This window comes from Podarcis liolepis (genome assembly GCF_965112155.1).
Source record: "Podarcis liolepis genome assembly, chromosome: 9".
NCBI lineage: Eukaryota > Metazoa > Chordata > Lepidosauria > Squamata > Lacertidae > Podarcis > Podarcis liolepis.
Genome location: NC_139564.1, coordinates 53,790,904 through 53,807,944, shown reverse-complemented (window position 1 = coordinate 53,807,944; position 17,041 = coordinate 53,790,904). Strand labels below are relative to the sequence as shown.

Here is a 17,041-nt window from a genome sequence, read left to right as displayed (position 1 = left end):
TAAGCAGAGACAAGGAAATAGAGCAAAGTGCCTGCTTGCCTCTCCTCTCGGGAACAGGAATGCCTGAACATCAGGAATTCATAACTCCCAGACTCCTTTCCTCACACCAGTTAATTGGGAGTGCAGCCTCACTCATTAATACATTATTAGTCTTTGCTGTTGCTGAATGGTGGTGATGCCGATGCATAAATCTTTCAAGTGCTCCATCTAATGACTCTCAGGAGGAGCGCTGCAGAGGTTAACAACTGCTGAACTTAGGGGTGGGAAACAAGAGTAGGATTCTGAAGTGAATTGTATTCAAGGGCTCCATTTGTAGCATGCAAAGGTGCGGGGGAGGGTGGATATAAAAATTCTCGAAGAAAATGGAACAGAAGAAAATGGTGGAAGAAAAAGAATTGCTGAAATACAATTTCCAGCATCATCGCCTATAATCTACAGCAGAACAATTTGTATTTTTGTAATTTTCTTGCACCACAGAAATGTTATTTTTGATCATAGGAAGGAAAAACATTTTATGATTTGCTTTTGTTTTTAATTTAGGGGGTGGTGGAAGAGAAGAAAGAAGACAACTAGAATTTCAAGAAATAGCTGGACTTTACAGAGAATTTCCCCAACTTCCAATACTGTCATGGATGTAGCATCCATCAACCACAACTTTTCTGTATGAGACAAGGGTTAAGATCTACCTTTGAGAGAGGACTCTGCACTTTCTTTTCTTTTTCTGCTTTTATTTAGGTTAGTTTTTTTATTGTATTGTACTATGATAAAGCCTTAATAAAATCTTATTAAAAAGTGGAATCAATCAATAGAAGTGTGGTGCAGATCTTAGTACTAAATCTCATTAAAGCTGACTCATCAACCATTTAAAAACTAATTACACTTGGCAAAGCCAACAGCAATATAAAGAGATTAAAATGATGAACTTTTTGTAGAAGAATGGAGGCCTTTTTGGACTATTTGGAAAACAAATGAAAATGTGGGCAAAATTCAAGACAGGAGTAGCAGAAGGAAAAAATGACAAGGGAGAGGGATATTGGTAATAGACAATAATTTGATATATATAGAGTTGGAATAAAAACACTGTGGAGGTGTGGGTGGGGAGTCAATACATGAAATAATGTAGCTATTTATTATGAAACTAATTTGTAAAAATTTTGAAATTCAATAAAAAATATATTGGGGGGGAAATTGCACTTGGTTCAGTTCTGTGAGACATACAAAAATATAGTCAAGGAAGAGAGAATAGAAACTATTTTTTTAAGAAACATTTTTTTAAAAAGTAGAGAACAGGCTTTCAGTGCTCTGAAGTACCTGAAACTTGTGTAACTTCTTAGGCTTTAGGACTGCTTCTATTTTTAACTGAAGTTCCTTTGTTTGTTTCTTGCAAGAACAGATACTAGATGACATAAATGCAAGATTTTGGGGCTAGTGTGCCAAGCCACAGTATGAGAAGGGGGTGGTGAGGATACCAGGCAGCAACAGAGGGACAAAGAGAAATGCAATACTGATTCTACTATCTATGTCACAGCCAGGTCAACATGTGGAATAATGGTTAGAATATCAGACAGTGGTGCTAAGTTCTGCCAAACATGGGGGGGGAATCCCCGCTGTGACACGCATGTGTGACATCACGCACGCCGCACACTGCAGTGAGCCCCTGCGAGACCAGCTGCTGCCACAAGTTCCTGCGAAGCCCACTTCTGCCACGAGGCCTGGCACAGCGAGGACTTTCGCCATAGCTGCGAGACCCGCTGCCACAAGGCCCAACCTCTCAATACTGGAGGGAGGCTCAACCCTATCTCAACAGACTTTGGGGGGTTGAAGACATCTCAGCCCTATGGAGTTGGCACCTATGATGTCAGACTAGGACCTGGGAGACCAGGTGCAAATCCTCACTTGGCCATGGAGTTCACTGGGTGACCTAGTCACTGCCTCTTGGCCTAACCTATTTCACAGGGTTGTTATGGGGATTAAACAAGCAGAAGGGGAACCGTGTAGGCAAATTTTTGCTCCAACTAATCTATTCAGTTTAAGACTCACATGTAAGAAGTCTACAAATACATTATCACTGAGTTCTTGCCTGTGGTCATTTGTCAAGAGAAAACATGTTTGATGAATCCTAATTGGTCCTTTATAGCTTACAGAAATAATCGTCAAAAACATCAGAAAGGGATGCCAGAAGTGAATATGAAAAAAGGTAGATGAGCAAAGGCAGGATGAAATTCTATACTCTTATCTGTGAGGATGCCCAACTGTACTCAGTGGGGCTTATTTCTAGGTAGACATGAATAGGATTGTGCTGCAGGAAGAGCAGTATTCTCACAGATCAGGCCCAAGAACTAAACTTCCTTCCCTTTCTCATCTAAATCTGCAGCATCTCTGTGAGAATTAAAGATGGTATTCCCATCTAAACCAAAATACGCAGAATGAAATATGGAATAACGTGCTTCCAGTATTAGTCGTACTTTGGGGATTCTTACATATTCCATGCCAAAAAAGTGACAGTGTTGTTTACAATATATAATTCTGATAATTTGAAGTGCTCCTCTTCGTACCTAGTTCCCAAAAGAGCCTAATGTGGAAGACAGTTTCACATCCATGCTGTTTCAAACACCATCCTACCCATGTGAAACTTGTGGTCTACACATCTGAATCAGTGTTCAGAGTGTGATGTTTGATGCCAGTTTTAAGATCTGTTGTGTTTTCTTCATGAGTGCTTGGGGACAATTTCTGTAGATGTCCTATTCTGAAGCGACACATTCTCCCAGTCAGTTTACTCCAAAAGCACTTGCACAGAAAAGAAACCCAGCCCTTATGTGTGCTTTGCATCACACTTAAGATAGTATAACTCTCCAGCAGACTTACTGAACAATGCTCACAGATTTTGGAAGAAGCCCTTATAGCCTTTCATGAAGAAAATATCAACCCATAATATATGCTGTTTGAGGATAGAGGCACCAAGTGTGAGACCTCCTCCGAAATATGGAAGACAGAGAAGGCAGTTTCAATACTTTCACATGAGCACAGATTAATAAAGGCATCTGCTTTCCATTAAAGGAATCATTCTGAGCATCATCTGTTTTCTGTTACCTGAAGCAAAATTCTGGTTTGTTCATTCATACCCACACACTCCTCCCATTTTACTGGAGCTTCATTCTTGCTGCTTGGTCACTACAAATTCACTGTACTTTTAATCTGACTCATGAAGATGCGGGAGAGGGAAAGAGAATGGGCACTGCTTCTATAGCTTAACAGTACACAAGTCTCTAATTAATGCTGCTATCAAAACCTGCACTTAAGCCAAATGTCTGCACATTGAACATTATTGCCTGTCAATTTCTAAAAGGAAAATAAAAAGAAGGTTGAAAAATGTTTGGTGAAATTTTTTTCTTCTTCTTTGTAGTAACTACAAAGAGTAAATACCTGACTAAAAAACAAGGGAGAGGAACCAAACACAGCAGATGACATTTGTTTGTGTGTGCAAAGGAGAATATATGTCATACACCATGCTTCCCAGCTTCACAGGCTTACCAGAAACTGAGCACCATTTTTTCCAAAGAATTAAAAACTATTATACAGGAACCTTGTTTGCATCAATGCATCCTGAACAAGAGGAAGAGGTTACATATAAAATAAAGGTTAGAAGCATCTCAAAGAGTAGGCTGTGAACCAAGCTGCTAACCTGCTAACATAGGTTGAACTTAAAAGTGAAGCCACCTGGTCAGCCCATTTTCAAGCAGTTCAAGACACTTACCAGCGCCATATGGAAATGCCCGAGCTGAGCGGCTATCATAGCCAGAGGAATGTCCACTGTTGAAAGAGAAGCACACAATAAATTCATCTTACCGTTTAAAATAGCCATCTGGTTGCTGAAGCTGGTAGGGTATGATACTTGTCATACCAGGGATGCAATCATTCATGTGATACTTTAAAAGTCAGTGTGCAACAGTCTCTCTGTTGTCAGTGAAGTCATTTTTAACATTACAGTGGTGCCTCAGGTTACGTACTTAATTCGTTCTTAATCCAAAACCGTTCTTAACCTGAAGCGTGCTTTCACTAATGGGGCCTCCCGCTGCTGCTGCCGCACCACCGGCACGTGACTTCCATTCTCATCCTGGGGCAAAGTTCTCAACCCGAGGTACTACTTCCGGGTTAGCAGAGTCTGTAACCCAAAGTGTTTGTAACCGGAAGCGTTTGCAACCCGAGGTACCACTGTATCTGATTTGTTACCTTTGATCCTAAACCTCCACTATCTTGCGGGATGTCTTTGGCAGAAGACAAGGCTGAGGAGTAAACCCTACACAAATCCGGAGTGGAGATGGCTGGATGGCACCTAGTACACCTCCTTCTACCAACTCCTGCAGCCAAACTGGTGCCAAATATACTGCTCTGCTTTCCTTTGGACTGCATGAATGAGGCCAAGAGAGGGCTCCTGTTGTCTGGGCAGCCCAGGACCTCCATTCACACTGCCCAGGCTTCCGCCACAGGGACGTTATTTTGGTGCTGCGAACGTAGTGGTATGACTGGTGCACTCTATTGTCTCTTGAGACAGACAGGTGCCAACAATATGCTGGTCTTTTGACACTTGATATATATTTTCCGGCCCACCGTATTTTTGTGAGTGGAAATTATTTTTTATGTTGTATTTTAAAGTACTATAACCCACCCTGGGACTTCAGGGTAAAGGTTGGGTAATAAAATCATCACCATCATGTCATATCTGCCAAAGTAATTTGGAGTGACTGTAGCTTTTGCCTCTCGCTCTGCACATGCTGTGCTTTCAGCTCTGGTACGATGACGGAAGACAATCTGGCCAACTGGACCAACCCTGCATGCCCCACATTAGGCATAAGATTCCTGCATTGCAGGTGGTTAGACTACATGACCCTCATGGTCCCTTCCAACTCTTACAGTTCTATGATTCTATGCCACTGGAAGGAGTGTTTATTGTGCAGCTCAGCAGTGGCTATAATCATGTTAGATCTGCACAGGTAAAACATTACACATATTGATGTGGCCAGGAATCTATCCTGCCCCTCAAGCAATCAAATGTGGCAAATTCATCCACACATCTATTTTATTCACTGCAACGGGGGACAGGGTGAATGAAGGTCCCAGTCGGACCGTCTGCCATATAAAATCATTATTCATGAGGCTGCTATCCATCATACACACTAACAGCCAACTCAGATGATAAATGTTGACAGAAATGGAGCCAAAATTGGGCCACCAAGAAACAAGAGAGAGATATCAGTATGCTTGGAGCAAAAAGTACAAATTAGGTTTTTAAAAAACAAACAAACTCAGGAGGCAGCCCCATCCCATGGCCCAATTATGTGTGACCATGCTCAGTAGCCATGAAATAATGAGTGCTTAATCTGTTGGGGGAACAGGAACACCAATGGAAGAAAGGAGAAGTGGAATGCCTTATTTGAGCTCCTTATAGCTTACATTACAGGTGGTAAACCCCCAGGCTCACCATATGTCCCCCACCAGCTCAATCTCCAGGCGGCAATAGCACTGGGGGCACAGAGTCATGTGGGGATGGAGTCGTTTGTGTCCTCATCACAGCGCTGGGCTGAGGATGCAAACTGCCCCACTCATCAGATGACTGTCCTGAATAGAGGGCAAGTAAAAGCCCTTCTCAGATGATCTGCATGGATCACCTGAGGAGAGGTGTGTATGTATGCCTGTCTAGTGTGCTTCTGTGTGCTGTATGTTTGGGGAATAGTGGTCACCTCCACCCCCAGCATGCATTCGCTGGAAGTTTGGCCAAGGGTGGCTCTAGCTCTGGTTTACAGCATGGCTGGGAGACATGGACGCTGAACAGCAGCACTCCTGCTGGGAAGTAAAAATATACAGTGGTGCCTCACAAGACGAAAAGAATCCGTTCTGTGATTCTCTTCGTCTAGCGGTTTTTTCGTCTTGCGAAGCAAGCCCATTGACAGATTAGCGGATTAGCGCTATTAGCGGCTTTTAGCGGCTTATCTGCTGATCGGATCAGCTGATAAGTGGCTTAGCGGCTTAGAAAAAGGGGGGGGAGGAAAAAAAACCCAGCAGGAACTTGCAAGACATTGTTGTCTTGCAAAGCAAGCCCATAGGAAATTCGTTTTGCGAAGCACCTCCAAAACGGAAAACTCTTTTGTCTAGCGAGTTTTCCGTCTTGCGAGGCATTCGTCTTGCGGGGCACCACTGTACTTGCATCCTACTTAACTTCACATTCTCCAAGTTTCAGCTGAATGTGGAAAATATCAGCTGAAATAAGTAAAATACTAAGGCTAAAAAAGATATGTATGGTTTAATTTACTTTCTATTATATGTTTTATTACTCCCCATATATCTTGAATTAATTATATTTACCTCATCTACCATACTTAGATGAGTGCTATTTTTCTTCTTGAAGACAGTTTAATATTTTATAAAACACTTTTGGACTGTGGTTTTAGAAACGAGATAATGAAAACCTTAAGCAATGTTTATCAGCCTCTTAGGTTTATGGAGAACTTCATTCAGCTAGAAGTGTAAGGAAGAACAAAATCATTCTGTGTAAGAAAAATGTATGTTGGAAATGTGGCAATCAGGAAGCAGTGCAGGAGAAAAGGACTCGACAGAGGGACTAAACTCTACAGGCGATTGTACATAAGGCAATGAAAGTTCAGACTCTGTAGGGAAGAGTGCCCAAAGGAGCAAGAAAAACCATCTTAAGCATGAGGGCTTAATCTAACTGAAAGGACAACCTGAAAATCTCCTGGAGCCTTCAAAATAACTCAGAAGGGAGGATTATTTTTTTCTGTCTATTGGAAGAGCGTCTAGAGACCTTCCAGAAAAAATACTAAACGCAAGAGCAGTTACAGAGATAGCTAGTCACTATTTTCCCTAGCGCTTCCACCAATCCAACAAGCAACCATTTCACTAAAAATTAAACAAAACAAAGCATCAAAAAAATTTAGCTGGCTGATAATATATACCACAGCTCTCCACAGTAATGCTTACCACCACTCCTCTCTGCTTTTGCCTCCTTACAAGTTTAGCCCAAGGTCAAGTAAGGAAAGGTAGCCCTGGACCTGCACTGTTTCTGCACCTAATAACAGACTCCATAGATCTTCTCCTCCCCACCCACTGCCATCAGAGGCTGCTGGCATGAGCAAGTCAAAAGCCATGCCTAGCTGTTCTCTAAACTTGAAGCAATAACCACACCTTGCTTGACACGCAGGGAAAACATGCTTAGTTGAGATCATTCTACAAACTGAAATTTACCTTTCTATGGTTGGTATTAGGGAAGGTGGTGGTCCTCCAGGTGGGGGAGGGAAGCCTGAAATATTTGGAAAACAAAGAAGTTGCCTTAGCTTATCGCTGCTAATTAACGCCTGAAAAACCCAGTACATGCAAGCTGTGTATATATATTAAGATAAATCTGTATAACAGTGAAAAGGAATGACATGCCCAAAGTTAAACCATTATTTTCTTACATCATATCCTTGCAATCTTATACTTAGCATATTTATTCTATTCCATTTATTTTATCCAATTCTTCAATTATATATATTTACCTGGCAATTAAAAACTATTTCTGAATTTTAGCTATTTTCTCCAAAGAAATCAAAGTACATTTTTTTATTTTTTTAAAAAGGGAAGTGGCAGATTGTCCCCCTATACCAAAATTGCATTCACATTATGTTTCATACTACTAAAACAGATAAATATACCTGGCGGTGGCACAGTTATTGGTATACCTAAAAACAAAAAAAATGCACCCAGTCATTTCAGTAATGAGTTTATTCTGATTCCCACATTACCAGAACAGGTATCATGGCACTCATGCCAACAACGTATTAAAAAGCCAGTAAGAGTTGATAGCAATTTCAGCTACTGCCACTCCATATTGGGCTTTGATCCAAGGATGAATTAGTGGGCAGCTGCACCAGCGGCAGGATTTGGGCCAAATGCAAGGTGACATTAGTGGCTTTAAGTTCATAAATATGGGGAGCGGGGAGGCTTCACAGCATGCACCTTGACATGTGCCAAACAAGGTTCTGTGGTGTGGGGTCGCTGCTTAAAACTCTCCGAAAGTAACACACCCATATTAATTAACTTAAAGCTGCTGCTTCCCTAAATTAACAGATTGCTCTGAAGATTCCGTATTTATCACGACTCCATCGTCCAGGCAACACTGAGTAAACACAAGGAAACTTCATTAACAATCTTATAAAGATTTTCCACTGAATTCCAGGTTCATAGCATGTGGAATATAAAAGTGTAATTATCAACACTAAGCACGTTCTAGAAATCTAACCCTACAAATTAATGCAGTTACGTATGCAACAATAATCAGTTTAAAGAAGACCTGTAAAGAAGTACTCCTTTCGCTGTACATACGTATGGATATGCATGCACAGGTCAATGCAAAAACCCACCTGTGCCTTTATATCCTCAATGTTAACAGACAAGACAGCAGATTCAAAATGTAAAATGACAGGTTAATGTTAACTGGGCCATACTGTCATCAAAAATGCACTGACTTCATGGCATTAATAGAATAACTTCCACGTTTCTAACACAGACACATGACATATTTTACCAACAAGCATATTTAGCTGCTTTTCCAAAGCATTGTAGGAAAGTCTACAGAATGGGCAATTTTAAAAATTCCTATTTCCTGAAAATCTTAGCCCAGACATTATTACTGCAATTGTTAGTTGAGAGTCCTTTCCAGTAGCAGCTATTCAACTTTCTAGTGTTATATTTTCAAACAGTGATGTTTCTTTTTGTCTCAAAGGTATTTGCATCACGAGTGGCTAAGTGAACACAGTACAAGAGACCAAACTTCAAAGTGAGATCCTTTTTCAAAGGATCTTCTGAAGGATGTTTTATATTTGAATGCTTAAACGTTCTGGCCAGTAGTTCCAAGCTAATATTAGGTAACAAGAAACTAACAAGAAACTTTCCCCTCTTTAAACCAATGAGGAATGGGCAGGTTCTATTTTGGTAGGAGCTTTGAAGACAGAATGCTGGCAGAAGCAAAATTAAAATAAGCCTGGAGAAGCCAAAGCCACTACTCATAAGTTATTTTCAAATGGGCTGAAAATACAGGAGATAGCAAACAAAATCTTCTGGCTGGGCTCATCTCATCAACCTGTCTGAATGTTACCAGTCCTCTGCTGCTTTCACCAAAGGGCTCAACTAAAGTCACAACACATGCAGATTTATTTTAACTTTGAACTTCAACAGATGAAAGCTTCTTCTTTAATATTGCCTCTTACTTGTAGGTGGGACTAGAAGTTCACCCCCAAGGCTTAGGCTACTATTCTTTACATTCATATTTCTTTGAAGGCAACACATCTCCTATTTCTCCAACCAACCACATATGCAAGTGCTATGCTACAGAATTACTGTACTTTAAATGTTGCTACCTTTTTGTTCAAAAGGTTCCATCATAACCACATGGCAAGCTGTATACCAACTGCACAATTATGTTGTTCAAGAGCAGGGATCAGCAACCTGTGGCCCATGGGGGTCGTTTAACTGGCCCATAAGCCCCCCCCCCGAACTGAGCTGTCCACTTGGTGAGTCCCCTGTGCTGCGCTAAACTGGCACAGCGCAACGACTCGCTTCCGCGGCACCAGAAATAGCATGTGCGCATGCGCAGACGCTGGAAATCGTGTCTCTGCAGACACAGACACTGAAAAACACCGATGCATGTGATCCGGCCCACAGAGGAATCTCCGCTGGAGTGAACCGGCCCAGGCGAGGTAAACTTTGCTGACCCCTGTTCAAGAGCACCAAGGCTGCAATCCTAAACATACATACTACAATATAAGTCCCATGCTCGTGAATGCAATGTAAATTTTCATGGCCTTTTTGTACTACACATTAGCAATGCATTACCTGGGCTGTGTATAAAAACGATTTTGGCTTTTCCTCTTTCCCACTTTGTTTAGCCCATATGAATTTAAGCACACAGTAAAGAATGCAACTTGCCACAAACATGCCAAATCTGAAAGGGGCCAGGAGGAGAAAGCAAGTCTTAGAAAAGGGACATCATCCGGAGAACGGAAAGTAGGGCTGATAATCCCTTTAATGTTTACAGGGTCAGAGAGAAACATGGAAAAGAACATAGGCAAAAAAGGAAAGCAGTTGGTATGGACTGCTTTTGAAGACTAGCCCACCTCAGGCATCCACTTCCTACCATGCTAGGCAGCAGTTAAGTTTATTGAAATAAGATTCACAGACAGTGGTTTGGCATTACTGCCAGAGGCCTCTGTGCAACTTTCCAGACAGCTTCATGCCAACTGCTGCATTAGAAAAGAAAGTAGAGGCTCATATGCAGTTGCCCAATGCTTCCAGGTAATCCAGAAGCAAACTGTGTTTGTCCAGAACTACATTCATGACTCCCCTCCTTCCCTTGCTGGAATGAAATTGGTTGGAAAGTCATGCAGCTGCTGTGCAGAGATGTGAAATCCCAGAAAAACACAAACAGAAAATGAAGGAAAGCCCTATACAAATCATAGGAGGGTAGGAATTAACTTGATTTTGAGTAAGTGCATTTCCAACAGAAACGTTCGCATCAACGGAATTATGTCTTTAGCGCTATGCTGAATTCCACCCATGGTGTCTGTACTGAGCCATAGATGTTCAATGTAGGAGTTCCTTTTGTTTCTTGATGGATAGAAATCAAGCACTATGTACAACAGTGGAACCTCAGTTTTCAAACGTAATACGTTCCAGAAGACCGTTCGACTTCCGAAACGTTCGAAAACCAAAAACTGAAAGCAGAAGCCTCAATAAAATAGGGAAACTCAAAATGGAAGCCGCGTGGACACGTTCGACAACCAAGGTTCCACTGTAACTCCAAATAACAATTGTTTACCATAATGATGATGCAATTTTCAACTTGTTTCCCCACTATTTACAAGTATATTGGGTTACAAAATATTTGTAATTATGGTTTGAATAAAAACAGTATATGTCATAAAGCAGCTTAAGATTTAATGTAAGCTAAATGATTCATAATGCATTTCATTTTCACAGATGACCGAATAGCATTTAGGTTTGCAGTTTGCCTATGCAAAGGTTTAAAAATCAGTGGAAATTTTACATCTCAATTGCTTCGCTTTAATTTAAAGCAGTGATGGGAGCATGGCCAGCATTTCTACCGCCCTGCTCCTTCACCAGCTGGCAGCCTTCCTTTGATCCAATTCTGCCTGGAGGCCACAAGTCACCAGCCTTTACATGAAGCAAATTGTAGTTGAATGCAACGTCAGTGAAGCAAGGGGATCTTCACCCGTGGAGGAGAAAATGAAAATAATGAAGAAAAATGCCTTCAAAGGAAAGATGAGGAAAAGATGTGAAAATCCCTTCATAAGAGAGGACCACATGAAGCCAAGGTAACTCTTGAAAGTTGTCAAGCAAATTGCAAATCTTTTACTGGCCAGAAAAACATCAAATCCCAATTATAGATAAATATATAAAACACACCCTGAACACAACTTTAGCTATCTAAATAGAAACACTGCTAATTATGGGTTGTTTTTTCCCTTTCTGCATCTTTTTTTTTACCTGGAGGAGGAATCAGAGGGGGAGCAGTACTGACAGATGGAGGTGGCGGAAGAAAAGGAGGCGGTGGAAGATGGGTGGGAGGAGCTCCTGGAGGAAAAAACGGAGGGGGCTTGGTAAAACTGTTGTCCACGTCGGCACTGGAGCGTTCAGAAAGAACCTACAAAACAAAACAAACATTACAATTTTCTTTTGAAAAAGGGGGGGAGAGATGCACATTTCCCCCTAATTTACAGATTGAGTAAAGTTTTTCCTGAAATGTAGAAACGTGCATTTGCCTTCCAACATAAACAGGAGAAATTTCTCAGTGAAAACTCTGAAGATTAAGAGGATAATACAAGTTGTTGCTGGAATATCCTATGCATTTTGATCTCTCACTCTCTAACAAACACTTCTAAAAGTATGCTCACTTGAAATGAGAAGATGCAAGGTGAAACTTTGACAACACACGAGTGTGAGCATGCCGGGGCCAAAAAATACCCTCAATTCTATGTTGCATTAGCGGTAAAGCATGCTGGTGACTATAACACCCTAAGAGCACTCATTGCCTACCATACGTTAATTAAATGTCTCCTTTTTCAAGGGGCAAAGACTAGTAACCAATGCAGTACTAAGCATTGTCTTGTCAGTGCAAAGATTTCCACTAGAATAGGACTTCTCCCCCTCCTTTCCAGTGCATACCTCACACCCTCCCAAAATCTTTTCCGTAGTGTTGGGGGAACTCCAAGAACAGATTTAGTGGATGTGCGGGGGAAGGCGGAGGAGACGTCCCATTGCACAAGTGTAAATCCTTACACTGATGGGGTGGTTACATTGGATACAAGCCACTGGGTTCTTTCAAGCTGCAATTCTCTCCAATTTCTTGACAAGTGGCTTAATCAAATATATGCTTTCTATTTGGCTCACTCCTTTTGCATATCAAATATTATATACATCACATTTTCAATTCTTTAAACTGAAGCTAAGGTGAAAGCAAAGTCAGTCTTGTTGTACCCAATACACATATGTAAGAGGGAAAAAGGAAACCTGTATGTTGCTGTTTTCATTCGCACGCCGCCTTCCTTCTACTCGGCTTATCGTGATCGTCTGTCCAATCACATCTATTGTACCAGAAAGCCTTCTGAAAAGAAATATAAAAGGGAACTGTTACACTGACACACAGGACCAGAGCAAGACCTGGGGGAACGCATCTCAAGCCTCTCAAATGCCTTGTGCATACGTTTCAAAAGGCTATTACTCAAAAAGGATAATCAGCTGAGGGTTTTTTTCCTGCTTCTTTATTAAAGGCAGCAAGATCATCTCAATAGATGATGTGTCATCCCCCAAGAAGAAACATACTGTACTTCTGTTTAAATATAAAATACTATATCAGCAGTATCCCTGAGAATTAGCAATATGAAGAGAAAAATAAAAAGGTAAAAGTACCCCTAACCGTTAGGTCCAGTCGTGGACGACTCTGGGGTTGTGGCTCTCATCTCGCTTTATTGGCTGAGGGAGCCGGTGTACAGCTTCCAGGTCATGTGGCCAGCATGACTAAGCCGCTTCTGGCGAACAGAGAAGCCCATGGAAACGCTGTTTACCTTCCCGCTGGAGCGGTACCTATTTATCTACTTGCACTTTGATGTGCTTTCGAACTGCTAGGTGGGCAGGAGCTGGGACCGAGCAACTGGAGTGGTGGTTTAGACCATAAGAGGCATCTATTCAAACCTAGCATATACTTGCTTTTCTATTGAAGGAAAAAATCCTTGAAATTAAAGGTGGAGGTAACAGAAGCTAAAGTTTCAGAAGATTACTTAAAATGAAAGATTGCATGACTAAGAAGGTACTGATGAATTATTCACGCTGTGTATCACATATATTAAAGCAAGGCACCTATCCAACAACTGAAACTCTGGTAGTCAACTAGTAGTATACAACTTGTGAGAGCCAGGTTCTCCATCAATAAGTGGAATACATGTTGTTACTGCTCTCTGCATCTCCTGCCTTCAGGCTGAAAGCTGGATCACCCCAACAACTCAGATTCAGCTTTGGAGTCATCTCTTGTTGACCTCTACTCTCAATCCTTAGGGCAAAGAACTATAATTCCTAGCAAATATTATTGCCTAAGAAGAGAAGATCAATTCTTGAACAGGCAGTGATGCCTCAACTATCAGAATCCTTCTGACAGGCACGTTTCCAAATCTGCTGTAACATGCACCCCAAAGGGAAGCAAACCTCAACTTTTTTTCTGTTGGGTGGTTTCTAGACAAAGTGTTACCGTTCATATCCTACTGAAGTAAATGGCAAGACTCCCATACATTTTAATAAGGTTGCATCTCATCCAAACAAAGCAAGTTAACATAAAACCAAAGTATTTCCTCTCCAAGTATAACACAAAGCCAGCATACAAAAGCTAGCTCTCAAGACTTACTCTTACCTCCCAATATTCATGTGGCTGAGAGGACAGTCGAAATTTGTGGCCGAGCTCAGAAGAGGGTTGAAAATGTGGATAGCTTATTGTAACATGCCATTTGCATAATCTGTTTTAAAATGTTTTTAGTATTGTATTTTACATTGTTGAGACCTGTCCTGGGACCTTGTGGTGAAGGGCAAGCAATGCATCTTCTATTATTATTATTATTACCATCATCATCATCATTTCCAGATTAACTTTTAAGGAAGGGAACACACCAGTTTTCCACTTTAAGAATTGACATTTTTCTGTCCCTGCACAGTGTCTGTAGCTACAGAAGTGAAATAGCCTGGCAACAACAGTCAACAACTTTAATATTGTTAAAACAAAACGCAAGTAAGTCAAACATTAACTACCAGATGATAAATATATGGATGAATGAATTCTACACTAGTTACAAAGGAGCCAAAATTTACAAACAGCTGACCAGAACGTAACCTAAAAAAAGCCTCGAAATCTTCAACAGTATTTCAAGGGAACATGCAAGCAGGCAAACTAAAAGCAGAAAACAAACACAACCTTTTTGCCAGCAGTTAAGAATTTTAGCGTGTTAAATTTTTAATAGTGTAACCTGCTCTGAAAAAACAGAAAATAATGGTTAGGAGAAAGATGAAGCTGCACTGATCATTAGCAATAGGAAGAGGGTAGCAGCAAGCATATAGAGGCAGACTATACACCAGAAAATTAGGGCCCCTAATCTGTACTTAAAAGGCTTCAACATCCAAACATAATATGAACTACACTGACACGGGTCCACAATTTCACTCAACTTTACTAAGCATGATCAGTATTCTACCATCCTCTGGCAAGCACAATGACGTCCAACCTTCCTTTCAACCTTGGAGTTGGGGAAAAGGTAGGGCAATAAGGTAAAAGACAACAAATTGTGTCCAAAATCAGCAAACAATATTTCTACAAACCAGTGGGAATGTAGTAAAAAGGCCCATGAGCACATTCAGAGTGTATTCCCCTTCACACTGAGCAAATGCACCTCCAGCTAATAAATGAAGTATATATACTCAGTATTTATGGGATCAGGCTGGAAGCCATCAGAACACATGACCCTGGGTTGGTTTGTTTTTTACTTGTCAGGAGGAAAAACATCCTCATCTCATGGTCCAGTATATCTGAAGGAGCGTCTCCACCCCCATCGTTCTGCCCAGACACTGAAGTCCAGTGCCGAGGGCCTTCTGGCAGTTCCCTCCCTGCGAGAAGCCAAGTTACAGGGAACCAGGCAGAGGGCCTTCCCGGCAGTGCCCCCCCCCCCATGGAACGCCCTCCCACCAGATGTCAAAGAGAAAAACAACTACCAGACTTTTAGAAGACATCTGAAGGCAGCCCTGTTTAGGGAAGCTTTTAATGTTTAATAGATTACTGTATTTTAATATTCTGTTGGAAGCCGCCCAGAGTGGCTGGGGAAAGCCAGCCAGATGGGCGGGGTATAAATAAATTATTATTATATTATTATTTGTTGGTGAGTGGTTTTGTAGAAGACTGTGCATCAACACAGTCGCAACAAGCACAATCCTCCACCTGAACTTCAAGCTCAATTTCTGGACAATTCAAAACTCTTCCCCCACAAGCTCCAGATCAGGATGAGAGCTACTTGCCTATTTTGTGCTGCGATTGTAGTGAATCCAACAGAGCCCTAGGTATCTCAGAAGTACTGTTTAACTGTGATGACCCCCCCCCCCCAGCTTCAAGGGGTCTGGGGCTAAAGGATTGTCCTGGAAATCATGTAAAGTTTCAGAGTTATAGTGGAAGGTCAGTGCCAAGATCCTGCTCCTTGAAGAAGTGATCAAGCCAAGCAAAGTTTGTGGACCCTTGAATGAGTACAAATCAGAAACCACTAAAAATACAGGTTTAAAATATTATACTTAGGAACTAGGGGGGAAAACGAAGTTAATACAGGGTCTGCAACATGTAGATTAAATAGCCAAACAAATCAAAACACAAAATATCAGTGCCTGAAGACTGACAGAAATGACATATACACTTCATCTAGCTGGAGGCAATGAGCCAATAATCAACAATCTTTTCGGAGAGAAGTAGGACTGTATACCTACTATTGTGGCAACTGTCACAAAAGCTGTTATTGCTAAAAGTGATGGAAGTTAAGGGTTGGGAGGTTCATCCTTTCTGCAAAGAATTACTTTGTAATTTCACAAACTGATACTTTAAAAGGATGGCGCTACGGTGTGCGATGAAGGGATGCGAGGCCACCAGCTATCTAAAGGTATGAGTCTGGCAAGTACTGGATAGGTATCCTCCTTGCGTTCCACAATGGAAATAAGGGGATACACAGGCACACACAGTTTACAAACTAGTTCGCATTCTGTTTGTTAGCAGCATATGAAGCCTGCTATTCTGATGTGAAGCTTGCCCTATTTGTATGCTTTCCTGTTACCAAATGATTATTATATTGAGAGAGAAGAACAAAACCTACCTGGTTTTGATAGTATTAATCCCCAGATATCACCGCACTCTAAGATTTAGCACTTTTGCTCTATGTAAGAAGTGTGGCTATTATTACCCACTACATATATACTGTGGAATTAAGGGTAGGGGTTTGTGCTGCAAAACCTGGGCATACACTAAAGTCCAAAATGCTATTCTACAGCAGCCTTGCCTAAACACATGCAACCAATGAGTAAAATTAACATTGTAATTCAAAAAGGACTATGTCCCTTTTAACTTCTTACCTTAGTTCCGGCGATTCAGCCCTCCCATATCGGTCCTGCCACTTCCCAACACCTGAATTTGCTTTTCTGGCTGCAGTGCTCGGCTGTGACTGAGAAGAGGCGCTGTTTCTGGTGAGATAAATTTTCTAGGTCTTTCTTTTCCTCAGGCATTACCCCACTTTCAATGAACCCCCAATTGGCCTTTACACATAGGAGACATAGAGTATGTTGTCCCTTATTAATGGAAGAGAAGAGCAGAAACAAAACCTCAAATCTATCCCTTTTTGACCCCTTTCCTTCTCTGCGTAAGGTGATCTGAGAAGCCCTATGTCCCAGACTTAATTATCCAGGTATT

At 41.4% G+C, this 17,041-nt stretch overlaps 1 protein-coding gene across 4 annotated transcripts in view; it reads right to left on the bottom strand.

Annotated features, from left to right (window-relative positions):
- The window catches only part of FIP1L1 (factor interacting with PAPOLA and CPSF1), a 37,436-nt gene that overhangs the window by 8,830 nt on the left and 11,565 nt on the right, over window positions 1–17,041 (bottom strand). For 2 of the 4 annotated variants that reach the window (XM_083459974.1, XM_083459972.1), the window contains 6 exons: window positions 16,708–16,815; window positions 12,580–12,673; window positions 11,557–11,713; window positions 7,707–7,733; window positions 7,258–7,312; window positions 3,755–3,810 (listed from right to left, as the gene is read on the bottom strand). In XM_083459974.1, coding sequence (XP_083316100.1) covers window positions 3,755–3,810; window positions 7,258–7,312; window positions 7,707–7,733; window positions 11,557–11,713; window positions 12,580–12,673; window positions 16,708–16,815 — 497 coding nt within the window. The remainder of the gene's footprint in view (window positions 1–3,754; window positions 3,811–7,257; window positions 7,313–7,706; window positions 7,734–11,556; window positions 11,714–12,579; window positions 12,674–16,707; window positions 16,816–17,041) is intronic. The other 2 variants (XM_083459975.1, XM_083459973.1) reach the window with 1 other exon arrangement.